This window comes from Musca domestica, unplaced genomic scaffold (assembly GCF_030504385.1).
Source record: "Musca domestica strain aabys unplaced genomic scaffold, Musca_domestica.polishedcontigs.V.1.1 15, whole genome shotgun sequence".
NCBI classification, from domain to species: Eukaryota; Metazoa; Arthropoda; class Insecta; order Diptera; family Muscidae; genus Musca; species Musca domestica.
In genome coordinates this window covers 480,544-506,511 of record NW_026712207.1, presented here as the reverse complement: position 1 = coordinate 506,511, position 25,968 = coordinate 480,544, and the positions used below count along the sequence as shown (strand labels likewise).

The 25,968-nt window shown below is 31.6% G+C and overlaps 1 protein-coding gene across 1 annotated transcript in view; it reads right to left on the bottom strand.

Moving 5' to 3' along the window:
- Window positions 1-424: 424 nt before the first annotated feature.
- The window catches only part of LOC101898165 (neuropeptides capa receptor), a 68,198-nt gene continuing 42,654 nt past the window's right edge, over window positions 425-25,968 (bottom strand). The window contains exons 8-11 of the mRNA XM_059119442.1: window positions 24,099-24,243; window positions 23,827-23,992; window positions 19,302-19,406; window positions 425-686 (exon numbers count right to left, since the gene is read on the bottom strand). Coding sequence (XP_058975425.1) covers window positions 528-686; window positions 19,302-19,406; window positions 23,827-23,992; window positions 24,099-24,243 — 575 coding nt within the window. The 3' untranslated portion in view covers window positions 425-527. The remainder of the gene's footprint in view (window positions 687-19,301; window positions 19,407-23,826; window positions 23,993-24,098; window positions 24,244-25,968) is intronic.

Here is a 25,968-nt window from a genome sequence, read left to right as displayed (position 1 = left end):
AAAATCAAATATAAAATTAGCTATATGTGTCATTTTCTTAAAAAGATATAATTCTTATTTAATTTCTGTCGACCAAGTAACGAAATTTGGAACAGATATATATTCATATTTTTGGAATTTAATTTCATCAATATTTTGGGTGTTTCGCAATGTGAGATATTTTTTTTTTAATAATCCAAGATCATAACCTTTAATTTTCATAATTCTCCCCAGGATTTCAGGATCTTAAATATTTTTTTTTTCACTGAATGATTAAAAGTTTGGATAAATTTCATAAAATGTCAACTAATTAAATTGTTTAAATTTAAATTTAAATAATTCTTATTTAAATATTTTTCCCAAATTAAACAAAAAAAATTCCCAACTTCTCACTAAATATTTAAAATAACAAAACGTTTTATATATACACTTAATCATACTTAAAAATAGAAAAGGAATTTTCTTCTATTCTAAAATTTAAAAAATGCTTTCTCTTTTTATACATAATTTACACGTACCGAAGTTTGTCGCCTCACTCTGGCCTTGGACTATATGCAGGTCTCGTTGGTCTTATATTTGCTCAACAGAGATTCCTTGGCTTCGTTTTCGGTGAAAACTTTGGTGCGTCCATTAATGCCATTATCGACGCACACCACCATGGCATTGGTTCCAGTTGATAGAGCGGCCGTGTGATTTTGGGAAATTTCCTGCAACGACAAGGAAGAGCAGAAGGAAAAAGAACATAAGTATAATGATGATGCTGATGATGATGGAAATTGGGAAAAAGTCTTAAATAACATTCGTTATAAATATGAAATGACAAACCAGGAACCCAAAACGCAAAAAAGTTTGTTTTCTTTGTGGCCGGGAGATTTTATGGAGATTGTGAAGGCAGTTTTCTTGGAGCGTGCTGGTCATTCATAAAATGTGGCGATTTTTATCACTACTAGGCAAGGAGTGACGGACAGTTGTAGGCCACCCACAACATCATCAGTTGTTGGTTGTGGTTAAAAGCACCGTAACATAATGGACGAGATCCATTATTTCCACCATCGTGGTGTTCCAGTTTTTTCCAACGAGCGAATGTGTTAATATTCCTTGACAGATAAAAGAAATGTTAGGGAGGGTGGGGGAGGGGGTCAAAGTGGCATATTGTAATGGCTCTTAACATATTTTAGTTGTATTTTTTTTCGGCTCCTTTACTTTATGGTCGTTGGGGAGGGAAGGAAAAAAGGTTATTGGTCCTCCTAGGCATTAAACTTCATCATATTGGATGGCTGAACATTGAACTTTTTCCTATCAGCAGCCTGCCTAGAAGCAGGCAGGACATGGCCCAAGGAAAAAACATAAACAAAACTTCGCGTTTGATTTGCTTTCATTGATGACAGTGACAAAGGCGAAGTGTCAAAGTGGAATATGGCTAATTCCCGGCATTTTTGTGTTGTTGTTGGTTTAATTAAGTTGCCATGTTCAAAAAAAACTAATTACAAACTTTAATAATAATTTGGGATGAAATGTTTGAGTTACGGGTGCGAGGGTAGGATTAATTAATCAAAGAGAAAAGGGAAGGGGGGAAAACAATGGAATTAGGGAGCTTTTATAATTCCCAAGGACCCAATAAACGTGGATTTTTTAAACAATATTTTTTCAAGGACCAATCGACGTGGATTTTTTTAAAAAATAATTTTTCAAGGACCAATGACGTGGATTTTTTAAAAAATAATTTTTCAAGGACCAATAGAACGTGGATTTTTTAAAAAATATTTTTTCAAGGACCAATAGAACGTGGATTTTTTAAAAAATATTTTTTCAAGGACCAATAGACTTGGATTTTTAAAACAAAATATTTTTTCAAGGACCAATAAACTTGAATTTTTAAAAAAATATTTTTTTAAGGACCAATTGACGTGGATTTTTTATAGAATATTTTTTCAAGGACCAATAGAACGTGGATTGTTTAAAGAATATTTTTTAAGGACCAATAGACGTGGATTTTTAAAAAAAATATATTTTTTTAAGGACCAAATAAACGTGGATTTTTTAAAGAATATTTTTTCAAGGACCAAAGAAACGTGGATTTTTTAAAAAATATTTTTTCAAGGACCAATAGAATGTGGATTTTTTACAAAATATTTTTTTCAAGGACTAAATGTCCAAAAAAATAAGATTTTTTAAAAAATATTTTTTCAAGGACCAATAGAACGTGGATTTAAAAAAAATATTTTTTCAAGCACCAATAGACGTGGATTTTTTAAAAAATATTTTTCAAGGACCAAATAAACGTGGATTTTTTAAAGATTACTTTTTTCAAGGACCAATAGAACGTGGATTTTTTAAAAAATATTTTTTCAAGGACCAATAGAACGTTGATTTTTTAAAAAATATTTTTTTAAGGACCAGATAAACGTGGATTTTTTAAAGAATATTTTTTCAAGGACCAATAGAACGTGGATTTTTTAAAGAATATTTTTTCAAGGACCAATAGAACGTGGATTTTTTAAAGAATATTTTTTCAAGGACCAAATAAACGTGGATTTTTTAAAGATTACTTTTTTCAAGGACCAAATAAACGTGGATTTTTTAAAGATTACTTTTTTCAAGGACCACATAAACGTGGATTTTTTAAAAAAATATTTTTTCAAGGACCAATAGAACGTGGATTTTTTAAAAAATATTTTTTCAAGGACCAATAGAACGTGGATTTTTTAAAAAATATTTTTTCAAGGACCAATAGACGTGGTTTTAAAAAATATTTTTTTAAGGACCAGATAAACGTGGATTTTTTAATGAATATTTTTTCAAGGACCAATAGAACGTGGATTTTTTAAAGAATATTTTTTCAAGGACCAATAGAACTTGGATTTTTTAAAAAATATTTTTTCAAGGACCAATAGAACGTGGATTTTTTAAAGAATATTTTTTCAAGGACCAATAGAACTTGGATTTTTTAAAAAATATTTTTTCAAGGACCAATAGACATGTTTTTTTTAAAAAAAAATATTTTTTTAAGGACCAATAGACGTGGATTTTTTGAAAAAAAAAAATATTTTTTCAAGGACCAATAGACATGGATTTTTAAAAAAAAATATTTTTTCAAGGACCAATAGACGTGGATTTTTTGAAAAAAAAATTTTTTTTCAAGGACCAATAGACGTGGATTTTTTAAAAAAAATATTTTTTCAAGGACCAATAGACTTGGCTTTTTTAAAAAAATATTTTTTCAAGGACCAATGGAACGTGGATTTTTTAAAAAAATATTTTTTCAAGGACCTATAGAATGTGGATCTTATAAAAAATATTTTTTCAAGGACCAATAGAATGTGGATTTTTTAAAGAATATTTTTCAAAGACTAATAGAACGTGGATTTTTTAAAAAAATATTTTTTCAAGGACCTATAGAATGTGGATCTTATAAAAAATATTTTTTCAAGGACCAATAGAATGTGGATTTTTTAAAGAATATTTTTCAAAGACTAATAGAACGTGGATTTTTTAAAGATCACTTTTTTCAAGGACCAAATAAACGTGGATTTTTTAAAGATTACTTTTTTCAAGGACCAAATAAACGTGGATTTTTTAAAGATTACTTTTTTCAAGGATCAGATAGACGTACTTTTTTCAAGGATCAAATAAACGTGGATTTCTTAAATATTACTTTTTTCAAGGATCAAATAAACGTGGATTTTTTAAAGATTACTTTTTTCAAGGACCAAATAAACGTGGATTTTTTAAAGATTACTTTTTTCAAGGATCAAATTAACGTGGATTTTTTAAGATTAAAAAAAACGTGGGTTTTTAAAGAATATTTTTAATTTTTTATTTCAAGGACCTCTGACCAATAAAAGTACTATTTTAAAAAGAAAAGTTCCAGGATCTTCTGAATAATTAACGCAGGCTTTTTAAGGATTATCTGAACAATAAACATGGATTTTATGCCCTCAACCATATGACCACAATGTCATAATCTTATGTCTCTTGTCCTTGACAAATTATGGCCATACTGCCACCTTTTTAGCAAAAGATCCTTTTTCTCTGCAGTTATTGCCTTATTTTCTTGTAATTACTTTCCCACATTTTCCCAAGGCTAATTTATTGCCTCGAAGGTATAATTTTTGGCCTTACAACATGTCCCTGATTGCTAATTCGGCTGCAAGAGAATATTTGCTTTTCGCATAATCATTTAAATACACACAGATATCAAGGGCAATAAATAAAATTCGACTAAGAGGATGTCTGGCCCCTGGTTCCGATTCCACTAATTTGAATGCCTCCACTTGTTTATTGTTTGATTTATGCTTTAACAACAACAACAACATTGCAAATTAATGTCTTTGAATGCCACAAACATTGAAAAATATTTAAATTTATTTTTCTCCATTGATGCCTATGAATGGTTGTGTGTGTCTTATCTGAAAATTTAAAGTTGAAGCAGACACCACCAACATCCTTGACGTCACCATACCATGGCGAATACTTGACTGGCTGGCTGGAGTTGTTGTTATCTTTGCCATTGCGCTGTTCGCCGTTCGTTTCCCCAGTTGGATTGTCATTTGCAAAGCTTACCCTTCACCGACATGAGTCTTTTATTTTTCTGAGGAAATTTTCCCCGTCTGGTGGCCTCCTTTCATTCTTATCATTCAATTTCGTGGAACGAATTTATCCACCCCTCCGTCCACCGATAAATTATATTTTCTTTGAAAATGTCTTTAAGGGATTTCCGATGACTTTTCTATGTCGCCTTCAGCTTTAAGTATTCCAAGTATTTATTTATTTATTTTTTTTATCTTACAATAATTTAATCTTTGTGCTTCGTATCATTTTGTTTATTATTTTATGTTAATTTGAATACAAATGATTTGGAATTCAAGATAGATATGTATAAGTGTCTTAAAATTGTATAAAAGTTTCAGACGACAACGAATTTTTAGTTTTTAATAAAAAATCCTTGAAAAAATATTTTTTAAAAAATTCACGTTCATTGATCCTTGAAAAAATATTCTTTAAAAAATCCACGTTTATTTGGTCTTTGAAAAAATTATTCTTTAAAAAATCCACGTTCTATTGGTCCTTGAAAAAATATTATTTAAAAAAACCACGTTTCTGTTGGTCCTTGAAAAAATATTCTTTAAAAAATCCACGTTCTATTGGTCCTTGAAAAAATATTATTTAAAAAAACCACGTTTATTAGTCCATGAAAAAATATTCTTTAAAAAATCCACGTTTATTTGGTCCTTGAAAAAATATTCTTTAAAAAATCCACGTTTATTTGGTCCTTGAAAAAATATTCTTTAAAAAATCCACGTTTATTTGGTCCTTGAAAAAATATTCTTTAAAAAATCCACGTTTATTTGGTCCTTGAAAAAATATTCTTTAAAAAATCCACGTTTATTTGGTCCTTGAAAAAATATTCTTTAAAAATCCACGTTTATTTGATCCTTGAAAAAATATTCTTTAAAAAATCCACGTTTATTTGATCCTCGAAAAAATATTCTTTAAAAAATCCACGTTTATTTGATCCTTGAAAAAATATTCTTCAAAAAATTCACGTTTAATTGATCCTTGAAAAAATATTCTTTAAAAAATTTTCGTTTATTGGTCCTTGAAAAAATATTCTTTAAAAAATCCACGATTATTTGATCCTCGAAAAAATATTCTTTAAAAAATCCACGTTTATTTGATCTTTGAAAAAATATTTTTTAAAAAATCCACGTTTATTTGTTGCTTGAAAAAATATTCTTTAAAAAATCCACGTTTATTTGTTGCTTGAAAAAATATTCTTTAAAAAATCACGTTTATTTGTTGCTTGAAAAAATATTCTTTAAAAAATCCACGTTTATTTGTTGCTTGAAAAAATATTCTTTAAAAATCCACGTTTATTTGTTGCTCGAAAAATATTCTTTAAAAAATCCACGTTTATTGTTGCTTGAAAAAATATTCTTTAAAAAATCCACGTTTATTTGTTGCTTGAAAAAATATTCTTTAAAAAATCCGCGTTTATTTGTTGCTTGAAAAAATATTCTTTAAAAAATCCACGTTTATTTGTTGCTTGAAAAAATATTCTTTAAAAAATCCACGTTTATTTGTTGCTTGAAAAAATATTCTTTAAAAAATCCACGTTTATTTGTTGCTTGAAAAAATATTCTTTAAAAAATCCACGTTTATTTGGTCCTTGAAAAAATTTCTTTAAAATATCCACGATGATTGGTTTTTGGACAGTGAAATTATTAGAAGGTTTACAATCATGTACCCCAAAAACTTTGTAATTTTCTTTCCAATCTAATTAAAATTAATGGGGCCCCTTGCAAAACTTGCATCGTATTGCCAAACAAAAAATCTTTCTCAAAATGAACAGAATTCCACAGCAACATGTCATCTCACCACGAATGTCAATAAAACGAAATGTGTTAAAGTTATGCGCCTGGGAATGTATGAATATAAAATATTCATTCGCAAAACTCTCTAACAAAGTGGAGAACTTTAAGGTCAGAAACGCATAAAATTTTGGGAACCCGAAACTTTTTTTACGATGCTTTGTTACTCAATATTATTATTATTTGTTTTTGTTGTGTTTTGAATTTATTGAAATACCCAGCCTGAGTCATGTCACACAAACCATGCCTGTCTCTGTGGATTAGAGAGAAAAGTTCACTTTAAGAAGCAACAACAAAGGCAACAACAAAAATTTTATTCATTATTCTTATAGTTTTTTGTTACTGTCCTTGTTGTTGTTTTTGTTAGATGTAGAGATAATAAAATTTCATATAGTATGTCAGGAATTTCAATAACAAAATTTTCCGGATACTTTTATTGCTTACCTGATAATAAATGTGTGTATGAGGGTGTGCTTGTGTGGCTGTGTAAGTTAGTGCCTTTGGGTATGTGTATTTCTGGGTGAATGGGTGTGTGTGTGTGTCTGTGAGCTTTGCTCTGTTCTGACATTGCCAGCCAACAAATAATAACAAATATGTGAAATTCCTTTAATTAAAGTTTTAGTTTTGAATTATTGTTAACAGGCGAATCTGGCTTTTTGGAATGGGAGAAGGGTAGGTGGTAGTAGGTGCCCAAGAAGACTGTAGGGTAGTAAGGGAATTTTTGAGGTGAGAGTCTAAAATTCTCATATTTTTGCTTTCACATAAAAAAATCTATAATTACCGAAAATTTTGAAAATTATTTAAAAAAGTCGATAATCATAGAAAATAATGAAAAATGTTGTTAAAAATTTAAAATAATTGAAAAAGATTCGCAATGTTTAAAAATTCAGCAATTGTAGAATTATAGGCGGCAACTGGGCCCATCTATTCTACAGTAAATGGCCTCCGGGCCCATCTATTCTAGATGGTATTTGGGCTTATCTACTCTGGATGACCTCTGGACCCACACATTCCAACGTAGATGGCTTCTGGGCGTATCTACTCCACGTAGATGACCTCTGGGCCCATCTAGTCTACTGTAGAGTAAACGGACATCGGGGCCATCTACTCTAAAGTAGACGGCCTCCGGGCCCATCTACTCTACAGTAGACGGCCTCTGGGCCCATCTACTCAACAGTAGACGGCCTCTGGGCCCATCTACTCAACAGTAGATGGCCTCTGGGCCCATCTACTCAACAGTAGATGGCCTCTGGGCCCATCTACTCAACAGTAGATGGCCTCTGGGCCCATCTACTCAACAGTAGATGACCTCTGGGTCCATCTACTCAACAATAGATGGCCTCTGGGCCCATTTACTTTACAGCAATCGTGGATTATTGAAAAAAAATGATAATGCCTTAAGGACCCACGAAATTATTTTTTAGCTATCCACTATCAATGACAATTATTGAAAAAATATTTTTTTTAAATCCATGATTAGTAAAAAATAATAAATAAATATTTTGAAAAGCTCTCGATTGTTGAAAAATATTAAAAAAATCTCGATTGTTGAAAATCAAAAAAAAAAAAAAAAACTTCAAATAATATCTATTGTTGAAAACATATTAAACAATATATTAAAACATATTAAAAAATATTCAAAATTAATAAAAACTAAAACAAAATATAAAATAAAATTTTCGATTGTTGAAAAAATATATTTCCAAAAAATTTAGAACAATAAAAACTAAAAAAATATTTATTTTTAAAAAAATCTCGATTGTTGAGAAGTATTTTTATATACAAAATTCTATTTTTTATATTTTTTAAACCAAGTTTCTCGACAATTAAAATAATAAAAAAATTGATCGTTGAAAAAAATATTTTTTTATTGAAAAATCTACGATTTATAAAAACTTTTAAAAATTGTAAAAAAAATTCTCTATTTTTGGAAAAATTATTTTTTTAAAATCACTTTACGTAATAGTGGATTATTGAATATATATATATATATATATATATATATATATATATATATATATATATATATATATATATATATATATATATATATATATATATATATATATATATATATATATATATATATATATATATATATATATATATATATATATCTGATATTGACTTAAGGACCCACGAAATTATTTTTAAGATAACCACGATCAATGACAATTATTGAAAAAAAAATTTTAAACCCAGGATTAGTAAAAAATAATAAATAAATATTTTGAAAAGCTCTCGATTGTTGAAAAATATTAAAAAAAATCTTAATTGTTGAAAATTAAAAAAAAAAACTTCAAATAATATCTATTGTTGAAAACATATTAAAAAAATTCAAAATTAATAAAAACTAATAAAATAGGAAATAAGAATTTTCGATTGTTGAAAAAAAAATATTTCTAAAAATCTACGATTAATAAAAACTAAAAAAAAAATTATATCTCGATTTTTCAAAAGTATTTTTATATACAAAATTCTATTTTTTTACATCTTTTAAATCAAAATTCTCGACTATTAAAATACTAAAAAAAATGATCGTTGAAAAATTATATTTTTTCTTTAAAAATCTACGATTAATAAAAACTTTTAAATATTTTAAAAAATTTTCTCTTATTGGAAAAATTATTTTTTAGAAAATCTGGGCCCATTCACTTTACAGTAATTGTGGATTATTGAAAAAAATATGATATTGTCTTAAGGACCCACGAAATTATTTTTAAGCTATCCACGATCAATGAAAATTATTGAAAAAATATTTTTTTTTTTAAAAAATCCACGATTAACAAAAATAATAAATATATATTTTTTGAAAAGTTCTAGATTGTTGAAAAATATTTTTTAAAAAACTATTAAAATATTAAAAAAGCTCTGTATTGTTGAAAACATAGTAATCCACAATTAATAAAAACTAATAAAATATAAAAAAAAAATTCTCGATTGTTGAAAAAATTTATTTCTTAAAATCTACGATTAATAAAAATTAAAAAAAAATATAATATATATTTTTATTTTTAATATATATATATATATTTTTAAAAATCTCGATTGTTGAAAAGTATTTAAAAAAAACTATTTTTTATGGTTTTTAAATCAAAAGTCTCGACTATTAAAATACTAAAAAAAATTGATCGTAGAAAAAATATATATATTTTTTAAATCTACCATTAATAAATACCTTTAAAAATTGTAAAAAAATTCTCTCTATTGGAAAAATTATTTTTTAAAAAAAATCTACTATTAATAAAAGCTATTAAAACACATTTAAAAAAATTCGATTTAAAAAAATCCACGATTAATAAAAACAATTAAATATATTTCAAAAAAAAGATCTCAAAAGTTAAAAAAAAATATTTTTTTAAAAAAATATTAATAAAAACAATTAAATATATTTCAAAAAAAAGATCTCAAAAGTTAAAAAAAAATATTTTTTTAAAAAAATCCACGATTAATAAAAACAATTAAATATATTTCAAAAAAAAAGATCTCAAAAGTTAAAAAAAAATATTTTTTTAAAAAATCCACGATTAATAAAAACTCCTAAAATATATAAAAAAAACATTTCAATTGTTGAAAAAATATTTTTAAGATATCCACGATTAATAAAAACTATTTAAATTAAAAAAAAAACGAGATGATGAAAAAGGTATTAAAACACATTTTAAACAATTTAAACAAAAATATCCACGATTAATAAAAAAAAAATTAAATATATTTTAAAAAATCTCAAAAGTTGAAAAATATTTTTTTAAAAAAAATCTACGATTAATGCAAACGCCTAAAATATGTATAAACAAATTTCAATTGTTGAAAAAATATTTAAAAAAAAATCCGCGATTAATAAAAACTCCTAAAATATATATAAAAAAATTTAAATAGTTGAAAAAATATTTTTTTAAAAAAATCCACGATTAATAAAAACTGTTTAAATTAAAAAAAAATCGAGATGATGAAAAAGGTATTAAAACACATTCTAAACAATTAAAAAAATTAAAATTAATAAAAAAATGAATAGATCTCAAAAGTCGAAAAATATATTTTTTTTTTAAAATCCACAAATAATGAAAACTCCTAAAATATATATAAACAAATTTCAATTGTTGAAAAAACATTTTTTTAAAAAAAATCCGCGATTAATAAAAACTATTTAAATTAAAAAAATCGATTGATGAAAAAAATATTTCAATCAACGATTAATGAAAACAATTAAATATTTAAAAAAAAATCAACGATTAATTACAACTCCTAAAATATATATATAAACATTTCAATTGTTGAAAAAATATGTTTAAAAAATCCACGATTAATAAAAACTATTTAAATTAAAAAAATCGATTTATGAAAAAAAATTTAATCAACGATTAATAAAAACTATTAAATATATGTGATCTCAAAAGTTAAAAAATATTTAAAAAAAGAGCACGAATTATTAAAACTCCTAAAAAATAAAAAAAATCCCGATTGTTGAAAAAATATTTTTTAAAAAATCCACGATTAATAAAAAGTATTAAAAAAAAAATACTTGATTGTTGAAAAAAAAAAATTAAAAGATCCACCTTGTAAGGGAGTTTTTAACAATTTTTTTTAAATGCCACTTTGATGACAAATAATCTTCTTATTGTTATTTGTAATATTGCCGAAGACAGTATATACCAAAAATGAACAGATTCCATGGAAACTTAAATCGAAAATTTCGAAAAATGTGGGATCCTGCTCTCTCTATTTAGGTAACGTGGCAATATAAACTTTCAAAACGCCAATACACGTGTCATCTATTTTGTAGCTCTACTTTCGTAAACTGCTGGTCACTAAAACTACTAAAAATATTTATAAGAAACCCAGTATTATAAAAAATTTCTAAAAATCCACGTTTATTAAAAAATTATAAAAAATATATTTTTTCCAAACCACTTTTATTCAATTTACTAAAAAATAGGTTTAAAAAATCCAAAACTATCCAAAACGATTGAAAACATAGAGAAATCTATTCTTTGAACTAATTTTCTCTCCTTGACAATTTTGAATATTTTTTTAATTTTCCAATTTCTATCAACAATTTACATTTAGGCAGATTCAACTGTTCCAAAATTCTAATTTCTGTTCGGGATGATCTTCTTCGGCGAGATAATAATTCAAATATATGCATGAGCAGCCAACATATCCACACTCACACACACAAATATAGTTACATTTGTTTATATTACTTCCCCGAATTCTGTGTGTGAGCGTGCGAGTGTGTGTGTGTACACAAATCATAAAACGAGTCTATTTTCAGGAGTAGTTCATTTTAATTTATTGCATATCTTGAGGAGCTGTGCTGAAAACAATAAATGTGTATGTGTGTGTAGGAATATGCCTGCCAAAACATTATTCTGCGAAAGGTTATTTTTTGCATTCTGTGTCGATTTTATGTCTCCATAAATGTCAACCTATAACAAAGGCATTTTGTGTGGAGATATTGTATCCATTGTTGTTACGATTATTTTTTGTGTGTGGAAATTTTTGGAAAAATTAAAATGGACTTTCTATTCATAATGAAATCTATACAAATTTCAAGAGACGTCACTTTTTTTTGGGCAGTAGTGTGAAGGGCACATTTAGTAAAGGAAGTTCATCATTAGACTGTGAGAGAAAATACAATTTTTCAGATATTACAAATAAAACTCAGATAATTACACTATGCTACCAAAATATTGTTTTTCAATAATTACAGAAAATATCCATAGAGCCAAAAATAGAAGACACGGTTGTGGGCGTTTTTAAAGTTTACATCGCAAAGTATCGTAAATAGAGGGGGCAAGTTCCCCTTTCTTCAATACTTTTGAAAATTTTCGGATTAAGATTCCCTGGTGTCTTTGGCAATGTAACAGATAACAATACGAATATGATTCTGGTCCAAAAAATTAACCCTCAAGCGAGTCAAGAAAAGGGGTCTTTTTGGTCCTTTTTTTCGTAAATGTTGTTAAAAACACCCTTTAAACATCAAGCGAGTCAAGAAAAGAGATCTCTTGGGACCTTTTTAGAAAATTTTTCTTTAAGACTCCCTTTAAATTTTAACCCTCAAGCGAGCCAAGAAAAGGATTTTTTTGGCTTAAAAAAATAAATAAAAACTCCCCTTAAATAAAATAAAACTCTATTTAAATTATATAACAAGGAAATATTTGTTTCAATTTGCAAATTTGGTATTTTGGCACATCCGACCGAATACATTATAGAAGGAAGAACAAAAAAGTTGGTGAAAATTGGTTCAGATATAGCTATAGCTCCCATTTATATGTTTCATTCGATTTGGTGTTTAAGTACCACACATTCGCAATATACACTCCACAAGAATTATGTTTGGTATCAGATTCAAATACAGCTCAAAAAGATCGGTTCAGATTTGGATATAGCTCCAATATATATTCAACCGATTTCGGGTTAATCCGACCGAATTCAGTTAAGAAGAAAGTTCATCAAATTTGGTGAAAATCGATTCAGATATAGCCTTAGCTCCCATATATATGTTTCATCCGATTTGATTTTTAAGTCCCTCACATTCGTAATATGCATTCGACTACAATGATATTTTTGGTACCAGATATCTTATAGAGCTCAGAAATACCTTTGCCAAATTTTATCGAGACCGGCTAAAATTTGGATATAGATTGCTTCCATATATATCCTTAATCCGATTTCAGGTTTATTGTGCCAATAATGGCTAATATTGACCCAAATGGAGTGAATTTCGGACGTACGTTTCCATTTGGCGGAACTCTACTATACATAGTATGGAGGGTATATTAAGATAATTATTCCGTTTGTTACTCTTCTTATATTCTCTCTTATATTCTAGATCAGCGTAAAATCGTAATTACGTTAAAGTCAAAACGTCAAAAAAGATAGGAAGCTGCAATTTTGGATAGATCAGACTTTTGAATGCAGGCAGGTCCATTTCGAAGATGGGCTATATCGTATAGCCCCCTTATAACGGTACCCCAACATTCGGTATTTTGATGATTTTAGCCACATTTTTTAATGGTATTGTCTGCACAAGGAGTCGTTTGTGGGTACTTTACCGCCTCTAAGAGAATTATGTCCATAGGTCCAAATAACGGTACCTCCCGATATTCGGCATTTTAATGATTTTGGATACCAGATACGAGATACTATGTAATTGTCTAAAAATGCACACCAGGAGTTCCTTCTAAATACTTCACCCCCTGGAAGTGTATTGTCTATATAGGTCCACCATATGGTATATCCCCTATGTAATGGTACCGCCTGATATTCGGTAATTTGATGATTTTAGCCACATTTTTCAATGGAATTGTCTGAAAATCTACAGGAGGAGTTCCTTCTAAGTTTTTTTTTTTTTTTTTTGATTTTCAAGATCCTTTAATATGGTGGAGGGCCAGGCCGAACTTAGCTGCTTGTTTACTTGTTTTAATTTAATCCTTCTCGAAGTGATATCATGCACTATATAACATTGTTATTAGGTAAAAAAGATAAAAATGTCTTCTTTAAATTTAGTGAAAATTGATTCAGAACTAGTTCCCTCTGAAACCAAACTATAACTGCTCTAAAGCCAAATATTGATAGGTGGTATGATCTACTTCAAATAAACTATTTTGTTACGGGAGATCTACTATGCTTAAAATGCACGTTTTATCCTTCAAGTATCGTAGATAAAAAATTTTGCACATATAACCAAATTAGGACTGCAAATAAATGTGCCAAATTTGAACGAAATCGGTTCAGATATAGCTATAGCTCCCATATATATTGTTCATCCGATTTGTTATTTTTGTTATCCACAACCGTAATATGCACTCCATAACAACGATATTTAGGGAAAAATATCAAATACAGCTCAGAAATACATTTGCTAAATTTTATCGAGATCGGTTTCGATTTTGGATATATATCCCATATATAACTTCGTCCGATTTACTTTTTATTGTGCACCAAACGTCTAATATTTGCCCAAATGGGATGAAATTTGGCACTTACGACCGAATTGAGTCTAGAAGCTAGTATGTCAAATTTGGTGAAGATCGGTTCAGATATAGCTATAGCTCCCATATATATTGTTCATCCGATTTGTTGTATTTGTAACCCACAGCCGTATTATGCACTCCGAATTTAGGGAAATATATCAAATACAGCTCTATCTAAATCTAAATATCTTTGCCAAATTTTATCGAGATCGGTTCCGATTTGGATATAGCTCCCATATATATCTTTATCCGATTTCACATTAATTGTGCAACAAATGGGCAATAGAAGTTCGAATTTAAAAGATACAAATACTTCGGCATCGGCTTTGGTCCTTTGAACTTTAAATTATAATCATAGCGTGTATTATTGAATTCTCCCATAAAAACTTTTAATTGTTATGCGGAGCTCTACTAAATTAGCAAAGTGGTGTAGGGTATCATAAAGTCGGCCCCGCCCGACTTTAAGACTTTATTTACTGGTCAAATTTCGTTAATATTTTTTTTCTTTGTGTGTATGTTTTATAAACCAAAAAAGTTTCCTTGTGGCATTCAAACAGGGTCCTTGTGCAAAATGTGATCTGCTTGTCATCAAATAATAAGAAAAATCTCAAATTTGACCAAAAACAAACAATAGCAAAAAATCATTTTTTCCATTTTTAAAGTTTTCCTGATTTTTCAAGGAACTTTTTATTTAAGAATAAAATTCTATAATTTAATTTTTTACTTTCATTTTTGTTGCTTTTTTATACACCAGGATAATGAGGGTACTAAACAGGTTTTTTTGTGACAATGAAGTTTTCCATTTTCTCTCACAAATGATTTCAAGAGTATTATACACGCCAGCAAAACATGACAAACTTCCACATCTACCGACGGCCAGCAGACAATGGCTTCTGACAATAGTTTTTTTTTGTTTTGTTTATTATAATCCTACGGTGCCAAGAATTCCATCTATTCTGTCATTGAAGAATGGAAGATGCCATGATTGTTGCCATGTCTAAGGGTCATCACAAAAGGATGCATGCATGCCCGTATGCATGTTTTATGGCAATAATTGAATGTAAGGTAAAAAAATTTTAATTTCATAATAAAAGAGTGGACGAATGTATTATATTCCAACAAGTTGTTGTGAAAAAGGGTAGATACGAAGTTCAAGTCAAAGGCAAAAAAAAATATTTTATGCCAAAAAGGACCTTGATTATTTTTTTTTTTTTTTTTTTTTTTTTTTTTTTTTTTGAGAATGGAAGTAGAAGCTTTAATTTAACTTCACAATTTAATTAGTCTAAGTAAATTTTCGCTCAGATTTTTTCGTTATCCTGGCAATCTCTTTTAATATTTAATATTTTCTTTCACATTTAAAGAACAACTCCCAAGGAGTAAAAACATTGCTCTCTCTCATTCGACACAAAAATAAAGACAAATGTACAATTTCCTCAGAAGAAATTACTGCTCTTTGTGTAATGTTTGCTAATGATTTTTTAATGTCTGAAAGAAGAACATTAAAACTGTCATTCGAAATGAATAACAGAAGACAAACAGATTTGATGTTTAGCCATGAGCGCATTATTATTGTCTTAAAGTCTTTGTAATTTCATGGCGATAGAAAAATTGGGTAATTCAATAGTTTTTTCAAAGATGGAAATAGGAATAAGGTAATATATGCAAATATTGCAGGAAATAAATATGTTGTTCCTAAGGAGTAATTCTCTCTCTGGGAAGAACTAAAGAAGAACTACTTTTACCACAAAAAACCAAAAAAAAAAAAAAAAACCAAAAAAAAACAAAAAAAAAACAAAAAAAAACAAAAAAACAAGTAAAATCAGTAAAAAGAAGTCCTAAAGGGGAGGGGGCGACTTTATGATACCCTACATCACTTTGTTAATTTAGTAGAGATCCACATAACAATTAACGGTTTTTATAGGAGAATTCAATCATACACGCCATGATTTTAATTATAATTTAAAGTTCAAAGGACCAAATATGCCGAAGCATTTGAATCTTTTAAATTCGGACTTGTATTGCCCATTTGGTGCACAATTAAATTGAAATCAGATAAAGATATATATGGGAGCTATATCCAAATCGGAACCGATCTCGATAAAATTTAGCAAATGTATTTCTGAGCTGTATTTGATATATTTCCCTGAATATTGTTGTCACGGAGTGCATATTATGGCTGTGGGTAACAAATACAACAAATCGGATGAACAGTATATATGGGAGCTATAGCTATATCTGAACCGATCTTCACCAAATTTGACATACTAGCTTCTAGACTCAATTCGGTCGTAAGTGCCAGATTTCATCCCATTTGGACAAACATTTGACGTTTGGTGCACAATCAAAGGTAAATCGGACGAAGTTATATATGGGAGCTATATCCAAATCTGAACCGATCTCGATAAAATTTAGCAAATGTATTTCTGAGCTGTATTTGATAAATTTCCCCAAATATTGCTGTTACAGAGTGCATTTTACGGCTGCGGAGGATAAAAATAACAAATCGGAGGAACAATATATATGGGAGCTATAGCTATATCTGAACCGATTTCGATCAAATTTGGCACACTTATTTTCAGGCCTAATTTGATTGTATTTGCAAAATTCCATACCATTCGGGCTGATATTACACGTTTTGTGCACAATAAAAGGCAAATCGGACGAAGTTATATAAGGGAGCTATATCTAAATTTTGACCGATTATCTCCAATTTCAATAGGGTTCGTCCTTGGGCCAAACAAATGTAGTTTGCAAAATTTCATCTCAATCGGATAATAAATGCGACCTGCATTTTGTTCACAAGAATACATGGACAGACGGGCGGACATGCATAAATCGACTCAGAATGTGATTCTATGGAGATTCTCAAAAGTAACTATGGGTCTATCTCGTTTCCTTTTGCCTGTTACAAACAAATGTACAAAGACATAATACCCTTACCACTCTGTGATGTAGGGTATAAACATTAAGTTCGGCCTTAGAATAAAGGAAACATTAGAACCCATTATGGCCCACAAATACCAATTTTTAGACATATTCGTGGGAAAATGTGGCAAAAATCATTAAAAAAAAAATCGGAAGGTACCATTATATGGGAGCTATACCAAAGCGTGGACCTATACATACATTATGACCTACAAATACCAATTTTCAGACAAATCCGTAAAAAAAAAATATGTAGCAAAAAATCATCAAAATACCGAATATCTGGAGGTAACGTTATATGAGAGCTATACCAAAAACGTGGACCTATACATACAATGTTTCGCCACCGCAGCCAGAACCCATTATAACCAACAAATACCAATTTTTAGACAAATCCATGAAAAAATGTGACAAAAATCATCGAAAATACCGAATTTCGGGAGGTACCGTTATATGGGGACTATACCAAAACGTGGACGGATATATCTCATTTTCAATACCAAACATCCTAGACACAATACAAATTTTTCTGCTAAATTTTGACGATCTACGTCAAATAATGTGGGCTGTCTCATGATTTCAAGCGACAGACGGACATCGTTAAATCGACTTAGAATTTTATGCAGATTATGAATATATACTTTATGGGGTCTACGGCGAATATTTAGTTTTAGTTACAAACGTAATGACAAAATTAATATACCCTCCTTTCCTCCTTTCCTTCGGAGATGGGTAAAATCGGTCCACTTCTTTTGGTACCTCCCCCACAAAGGGTCAAAGTTTTAAAAACCAAAACGTTTATAAAATCCGAAATAAGCATTAGATTCTCTTTATACTTCACACATTCCATTATATCCACTAACAACAGATCTGTTGTGAAGATGGAATAAATCGGTTCACTCCTTCTGGTACTTCCCCCACAAAGGCTGAAAATTTTAAATATCCATGAAGCTCATAAAAAGCGAAATTAACATCCGATTCCATTCCAGACTTGGTACATCTCAATATTTCTATCAACACAAGATCTGATATAAAAATGGTAGAGAATGGACCATTTCATTTGCTACCTGCCCCACATAGGGTTCAAGATTTTGAAAATCAAAACTAGCACTAAAAGCGAAATAAGCATCCAACTCTCTTCAAATTTCACACACATACAAACAATATATCTGCGAAACCCTTCTGGTACCTCACTCACAAAGGATCACAATTTTCAATTCTTATATCTGTCATAACTTGCGAATCAACTCAGCGATTCTGTACAACTTGCCCTAAATCTAAATATATGTCTCTCAACCAGAATCCTTAGATGAGAATGGAATTTTTGATCTCCCATAAATTGGATATAAATGTTCGATTTTCTTATATTTCGATAATAATATTTATATCATATTTATTCACGTCCGATTCGAAATGGACAATATTGTCTCATTCCTTCGGAACCCCCTCCATACAAGGTCAAGAATTTGAAAATTCAAAAAACAGAAATCAAAAAATTTTTAAATAATCGAACATTGGCTGAGGATATATATCTCTCGGCAAAACCGACCGATACTTTCTTACTTGTTTTTTGGGGAATGTGGACCAATTATTTCTACTAACATAAATATCAAATTTCAGAATTCCAGTCCTATCCGTTTACTCTTAACAAAACTGTTTCAAATTTAGTACCATTTAGTACAGTTCCCACACTCAGTACATATTTCCAAAATCGCCTTCATATATCAAACTTACTTTCCAACTCGGATACCAAATTTCATACCAAATTTCAAGTTGTTAAATCGAATCATTCGTCATGTTCAAGTTCCTTCTAAATGTTGAAGGGTATTAAAAGTTCGGTCGGGCGAACTGTAAGATCAACTGGCACTGTAAAAAGGGCTAACAAGTCGGAAAAATGAAGATTGCGGAGGGGGCCCGGACCGCCAACCTGTATTCGTCCCTATTCTAGGTATGTGTTCTAATTAATTCAGAACATGTTTTTTAAACGTTCGGTTACTTGTTTTCATACCTGGATGGGTCTTTTAAAAACTTTTATTCTACGACTTACCTTTTCCAGTGTTGAATTGTAATCCGCTTTCTTCCATGTAAGATGACTCGATTTTATTGACATACGATCTTTCAGATTATTCGTATATCGGAAGGATCTACCATACTGTTGGAAGGGAGAAAAATAAAGAGAAAATAAAGACATTAAATTAGGAATAAGTGATGTAAAATATTGTTTCCAAATATTTCAAAAATTTCATAAAATTTTTCTTCAAAAAAAAAAACAAAAATAAAAACTAGATTTTTAGGCTGCTATTATAAACTAACCAGTACAGGCTGTGTATGCCGAAGGAAAAACATCAGCTCAATGTTTGATTTTTATTTAAAATTAAAAAAAATATTTTGAAATCGCCCTAAAAATTGGGTGTTTTCTTCGCACTCATTTCCTTTCGACCTACAGGGTGAGATAAAAAAAGACTGCAACAAAGTCAAACGACATCATTTTTACATTTCTTATACCCTCCACCATAGTATTAAGTTTGTCATTCCGTTTGTAACACCTCGAAATATACATTTTAGATCCCACAAAGTATATATATTCTTCCGTCCGTCTGTCCGTCAATACGTCTGGGAAAATCAATTTAGCTTCCGAAGGAAATGAAATAAGTTGCTAAAAATTTACTCATGTGTGTAATATGTCTGCAAGACTTTTGATAGTGAAATGGGCCATGTAGTTCCACGTCTTCGTATAACCCCCATACAACGGTACCTCCCGATATTCGGTATTTTGATGATTTTAGCGACAATATTCATCATAATTCCTTCAAAATTGTTACTTAATGTTCGTAATGCAGCCTATGACTGAATATTGTCTGTGCAGGTGCACGTCTTCGTATAGCCCCCATATAACGGTACCTCCCGATATTCGATACTTTCTTGATTTTAGCTACATTATTCATCGGAATTGTTTCAAATTTGGTATTTGAAGTTCGAAATGGATACTACAGCCTAAGACAGAAAATTGTCTGTGCAGGTCAACGTCTTCGGATAGCCCCCATATAACGTTACCTCCCGATATTTGGTATTTTGATGATTTCAGCGACCTTATTTATCGACATTAGTCGACGGAATTATTTAAAATTTGGTATTAAAAAATCGTAATGGATACTACAGCCTAAGACGGAAAGTTGTCTGCGCAGGTCTATGTCTTGGTATAGTCCTCATATAACTGTACCTTCCGATATTGGGTATTTTGATGGTTTTAGCGATATTATTTACCGGAATTGTTTCAAATTTCGCATTTGAAGTTCGTAAGGGATATTACAGACTAGGACAGAAACCTTCCTGTACAGGTCTACGTTTTCGTATAGCCCTCATATAACGGTACCTCCCGATGTTCGGTATTTTGACAAGTTTAGCGACATTATTTACCGGAATTGTTTCAAATTTTGTATTTGAAGTCCGTAATGGACACTACAGCCTATGTTAGAAAATTGTCTGTGCAGGTCCACGTCTTCGTATATCCCCCATATAGCGGTACATCCCGATATTCGGTATTTTGACAATTTTTGGCGACATTATTTACCGGAATTGTTTCAAATTTGGTATTAGATGTTTGTAATTGATACTACAGCCTAAGACAGAAGTTTGTCTGTGCAGGTCAACGTCTTCGTATAGCCCCCATATAAGGGTACCTTCCTATATTCGGCATTTTGATGATTTTAGCGACATTATTTACCGGAATTGTTTCAAATTTGGTTTTTGAAGTTCGAAAATCATGCTACAGCCTAAAACAGAAAATTGTCTACGCAGTTCCACGTCTTCGTATGGCCTCCATATAACTGTACCTCCCGATATTCGCTATTTTGATTATTTGATTATTCACCGAAATTGTTTCAAATTTGGTTTTTGAAGTTCGTAATGGATACTTCAGCCTAAGACAGAAGTTTGTCTGTGCAGGTCAACGTCTTCGTATAGCCCCCATATAAGGGTACCTCCAGATATTTAGTATTTTGATGATTTTGGCGACATTATTTACCGGAATTGTTTCAAATTTTGTATTTGAAGTTCGTAATGGACACTACAACCTATTCCAGAAAATTGTCTATGCTGGTCCACGTTTTAAAACCCCCATGGTACCTCCCTATATTCGGCATTTTGATGATTTTAGCTAGCAGAATTATTAACGGATTTTATTTTATTTTATTTTTTTTTTGTTTTTTTGAAAACTGCCAAATTTGTACCAAATGGTGGAGGGTATTCAAAATTCGGTCCGGCCGAATTTACAGCTTTTTTAATTGTTTTTTTTTTTTTTTTTTTGAATGAAATCAAAAAATTTCGGTAACAGCATCAAATTTTAGAATAAGTTTAGATTTGTTCGAATTGATCACCTTTGACAGGAATTATGGCCTTCAAACGGCAAATGAAACTATCACACTCTGCCCGAATGTTGCTCTGCGGTATTTTGGCCCATTCCCGGCGAAGCGCATGCTTGAGGTGATCGACCCTTTTGGTATTTTTTTAGTGCCAACCTTGCTTTTCAAAATACAATAGTCCAAGGGACTGCTATCCGGAGATTTTGGTGGTCATTGTGCGCTGGAAATGAAGCGAGGAACCTCATTTTGTAACCATTCTTGGGTGCCGCGTTATGAGTGCGATGGTGCTGAGTCCTGTTGGAATGTCCAAGGTCTGCAGCCAAAATGTTGGCGTGCCCCCAAGGCTTTAATACACCCTCCAGAATATTTTCGCGATAGTATTCGACATTTATTCTGATGCCATGGTCGATTAAAACGAGCGGAGAGAGATCATCGGCTGTTATAGCGACCCATACCATCACCATGACCGGCGCTTGAGTTCTGGTGGTGGTGTTGCAGTCCTGTTGGAATGTCAAAGGTCTGCGGCCAAAATGTTTGCGTGCGCCCAAGGCTTTTATACACCTTTCAGAATATTTTTTTGGCGATAGTATTCGTCATTTATTCTGATGCCACGGCCGATTATTACGAGCGGAGAGCGACCATCGGCTGTTATGGTACACCACACCATCATCATGGCCGGTGCTTGAGTTCTGGTGGCCAACCGAAGGTGCAAATTTTCAGCTGACCTATTTGCAAAGTGGCGCGTGCTGAGATGGTGCTGAGTCCTGTTGGAATGTCCAAGGTCTGCGGCCAAAATGTGTGCGTGCCCCTAAGGCTTTAATACACTCTCCAGAATATTTTCGTGATAATATTCGGCATTTTGTTCGCTGCCACGGTCGATTAATACGAACGGAGAGCGACCATCGGCGGTTATGGCGGTGACTATGACACCATAACCATGATCAGCGCGTGAGTTCTGGTGGTGGTGTTGGAGTCCTGTTGGAATGTCCAAGGTCTGCGGCCAAAATGTGTGCGTGCCCCTAAGGCTTTAATACTCCCTCCAGAATATTTTCGCGATAATATTCGGCATTTATTTGGATGCCACGGTTGATTAAAACGAGCGGAGAGCGACCATCGGCTGTTATGGCGGCCCATATCATCACCATGGCCTGCGCTTGAGTTCTGGTGGCCAATCGGAGGTGCACATTTTCAGTTGACCTCTTTACAAAATGGCGTGTGCTGAGATGATGCTGAGTCCTGTTGGAATGTCCAATGTCTGCAGCCAAAATGTTTGCGTGCCCAACGCTTCAATACACCCTCCAGAATATTTTCGCGACAATATTCCGCATTTATTTCGATGCCACGGTCGATTAATACGAGTGGAGAGCGACCATCGGCTGTTATGGCGGCTCACACCATCACCAAGGCCGGTGCTTGTGTTCTGATGGCCAGCCGAAGGTGCACATTTTCAGCTGACATCTTTGACAGGTAAATACGATAATTTTATTTGTTTACAAACTGCTGGACAACGAATGTTTTCTCATCGGAGATGGAGAAAACCAAATTCGGCAGTTCACTAGTTTCGGTCAAGAGAAGTAATTCTTTAGCTCTTGTGAGTCTATTTTCTTTCAGTTGCGGTGTAAATTCTTGCACTTTTTGGAATTTCAATGGCTTTAACCCGAGTTCACTTTTCTATATTTGGCGAATGGAATATTGCACTATTTTCAGCTCACAAGTCATTTTTCGGCCACTGCGACACGGGCGTTTCGATCAAGTCGCTTCTTTAATTTTCGAACCATTTCTGCTGATGTTGCTGTGTTTTCTTCCCTCCACTTCCTTGACGTCGGGCTACGCTACCAGTATCACGTAATCGGTAACGAGCGATGGTACGAGCCACAATCGATTTATTCACATTTAAATGCTGGAGTGCTCTAACGATAGCCACTTGGTTGGTGGTTTTCCAGCCAAATATAAAGAAATCACACTATCACCCTTGATTTCCATCACGAATAACTTTTTTTCTGGAAAATTCTCAACAAAATGCTTTTGTAGGTTTGTAAACAATATACCGAGCTGTCACTGGAATAATTTTAACAGCTGTCAGATGAGTGGCTTAGAAATGACAGTAGTCTGAAGTTGATTGCAGTTTTTTTTTTCATCTCACCCTATACATAACTCCGCCTTAGAAACAATTTTTGAAAATCACAAAAATTAATTCCGATTTTTACTCACCCTATCATAGTTGCCATTATTAGACAGACTTGTTGCCAGGGTGTTTTCACGAAAACTCGATTGATCGCGGGCGAAACCATTTTTCCGGCATTTGCCACAGAGGGTGTCCTTGAAGGCGACACGATAGCGATGTGACATCACGTTGTACAAAATCGGATTAATTGTGCTAAAAATAGGAAAAAATAAATAAATAAATAAACACACACACACACGGGTAACCCATTCACACTCACACACACACACTCAAACACACCCACCCACCCACAACTTACCAAGACAAATAATAGGCAAAGCCGGTTATTGAGAAAAGCCATTCGTTGATTTCGAAATAATATTTGCTCTCACGACCGTAGATAATAAATAAACGCTGGATGTGAAACGGCAGCCAGCAGATGAAGAATGTCAGGACAACGGCAGCTGGAAGAGGGCGACAACAAATAAATTATTTACTTTTTTTGTTCAGAGCAAATTCTTCTTCTTCAAATCGAGAGAAAAAATAATAAAAGATTCTGTTTAGCTGTAAATTTGTCTACATCACTTGGGCAGGCGGGGCCTGAGAAGGCCCAAATCTATGTAAATGTTAAACAAATAGCCAACCAACAACATCCACTCGTATTTACATTTGCCAACAATCGTATTTCATTTATTAAGATAACAGATTTAGTTCATAAAAAGCTGTAGCAGAATGCCAACTCAGGTAGATAAGAAGATTAGATAAAATAGCTCATGGACACAAGTGCGAACATTGGTGGGAGTATATTTTTAGAAATGCATCTTTTTATGATTTAATCGTTTCAGGGTTGATGGTATTTCAAATGAATAGATATTTAATGCGGTCTAGTGTGGGAAGATCTAGGAAGGAGAGAAAGGAGGTAAATTGGCAAAACATTGCCAATGACTGAGTTGAAGAATTAAATTGATATGGTAATGGATATTTGAATTTTTTTTAACACAATCCGAATAGACTTCGGCCGACTTCGGAAAAATTATATAAAACAAGTTAAAATGTAACAAGTTCGGCCGGATCGAACTTTGAATACCCTCCACCATTTGGAAGGAATTTGGAAATTTTCAAAAAATAAAATCCTTAAAAAATTCTGTTAAATTTTTAAAAATACCGAATATAGCCGTTACATTGGGGTCTATACGACGTGGACCTACATAGGCCTTGTTTGTCATAAGCCATTACCATATTCAAATTCGAAACAATTTTCTGTCACAGGCTATAGCATCCATTATGAACGTCAAATACGACATCTCAAAAAATTTCGGTGGGTATTGTACCTAACGAATATATGGAGGTACTGATAAATGGGGCCTATACGCAGACCTGTACCTGCATAGACAATTTTATGTCACAGACTGTAGTTTCCATTACGAATCTCAAATACCAAATTTGAAACAATTCCGATGAATAAATTCCCTAAAATCCTCCAAATATCGAATATCGGGGGGTACCGTTATATGGCGCCTATACGAAGACGTGGACATGCACAGACAATTTTCTGTAATATGCTGTAATATCCATTTCGAACTTCAAATTCCAATTTTGAAACAATTCCGATGGATAATATCGCTAAAATCATCAAAATACCGAATATCGGGAGGTACTTATATATGGGGGCTATACGAAGACGTGGACCTGCACAGACAATTTTCTGTAATATGCTGTAGTATCCATTTCGAACTTCAAACACCAAATTTAAAACAATTCCGGCGAATAATGTCGCTAAAATCATCAAAATACCGAATATCGGAAGGTACCGTTATATGGGGGCTATAAGAAGACGTGGAACTGCACAGACAATTTTCTGTAATATGCTGTAGTATCCATTTCGAACTTCAAACACCAAATTTAAAACAATTCCGGTGAATAATGTCGCTAAAATCATCAAAATACCGAATATCGGAAGGTACCGTTATATGGGGGCTATATGAAAACGTGGACCTACATGTCGCATTTACGAACTTATCCTGCCTACTGGAAAAATAAACATGTGTTCAAAATTTTAGCCTTCTATCTCAATTCGTTCGAAAGATAGCGTGATTACAACAGACAGACAGACAGGCGGACGGACAGGCGGACGGACAGACAGACACACCGACAGACAGACTGACATGGCTAAATCGTCTTAGAATTTT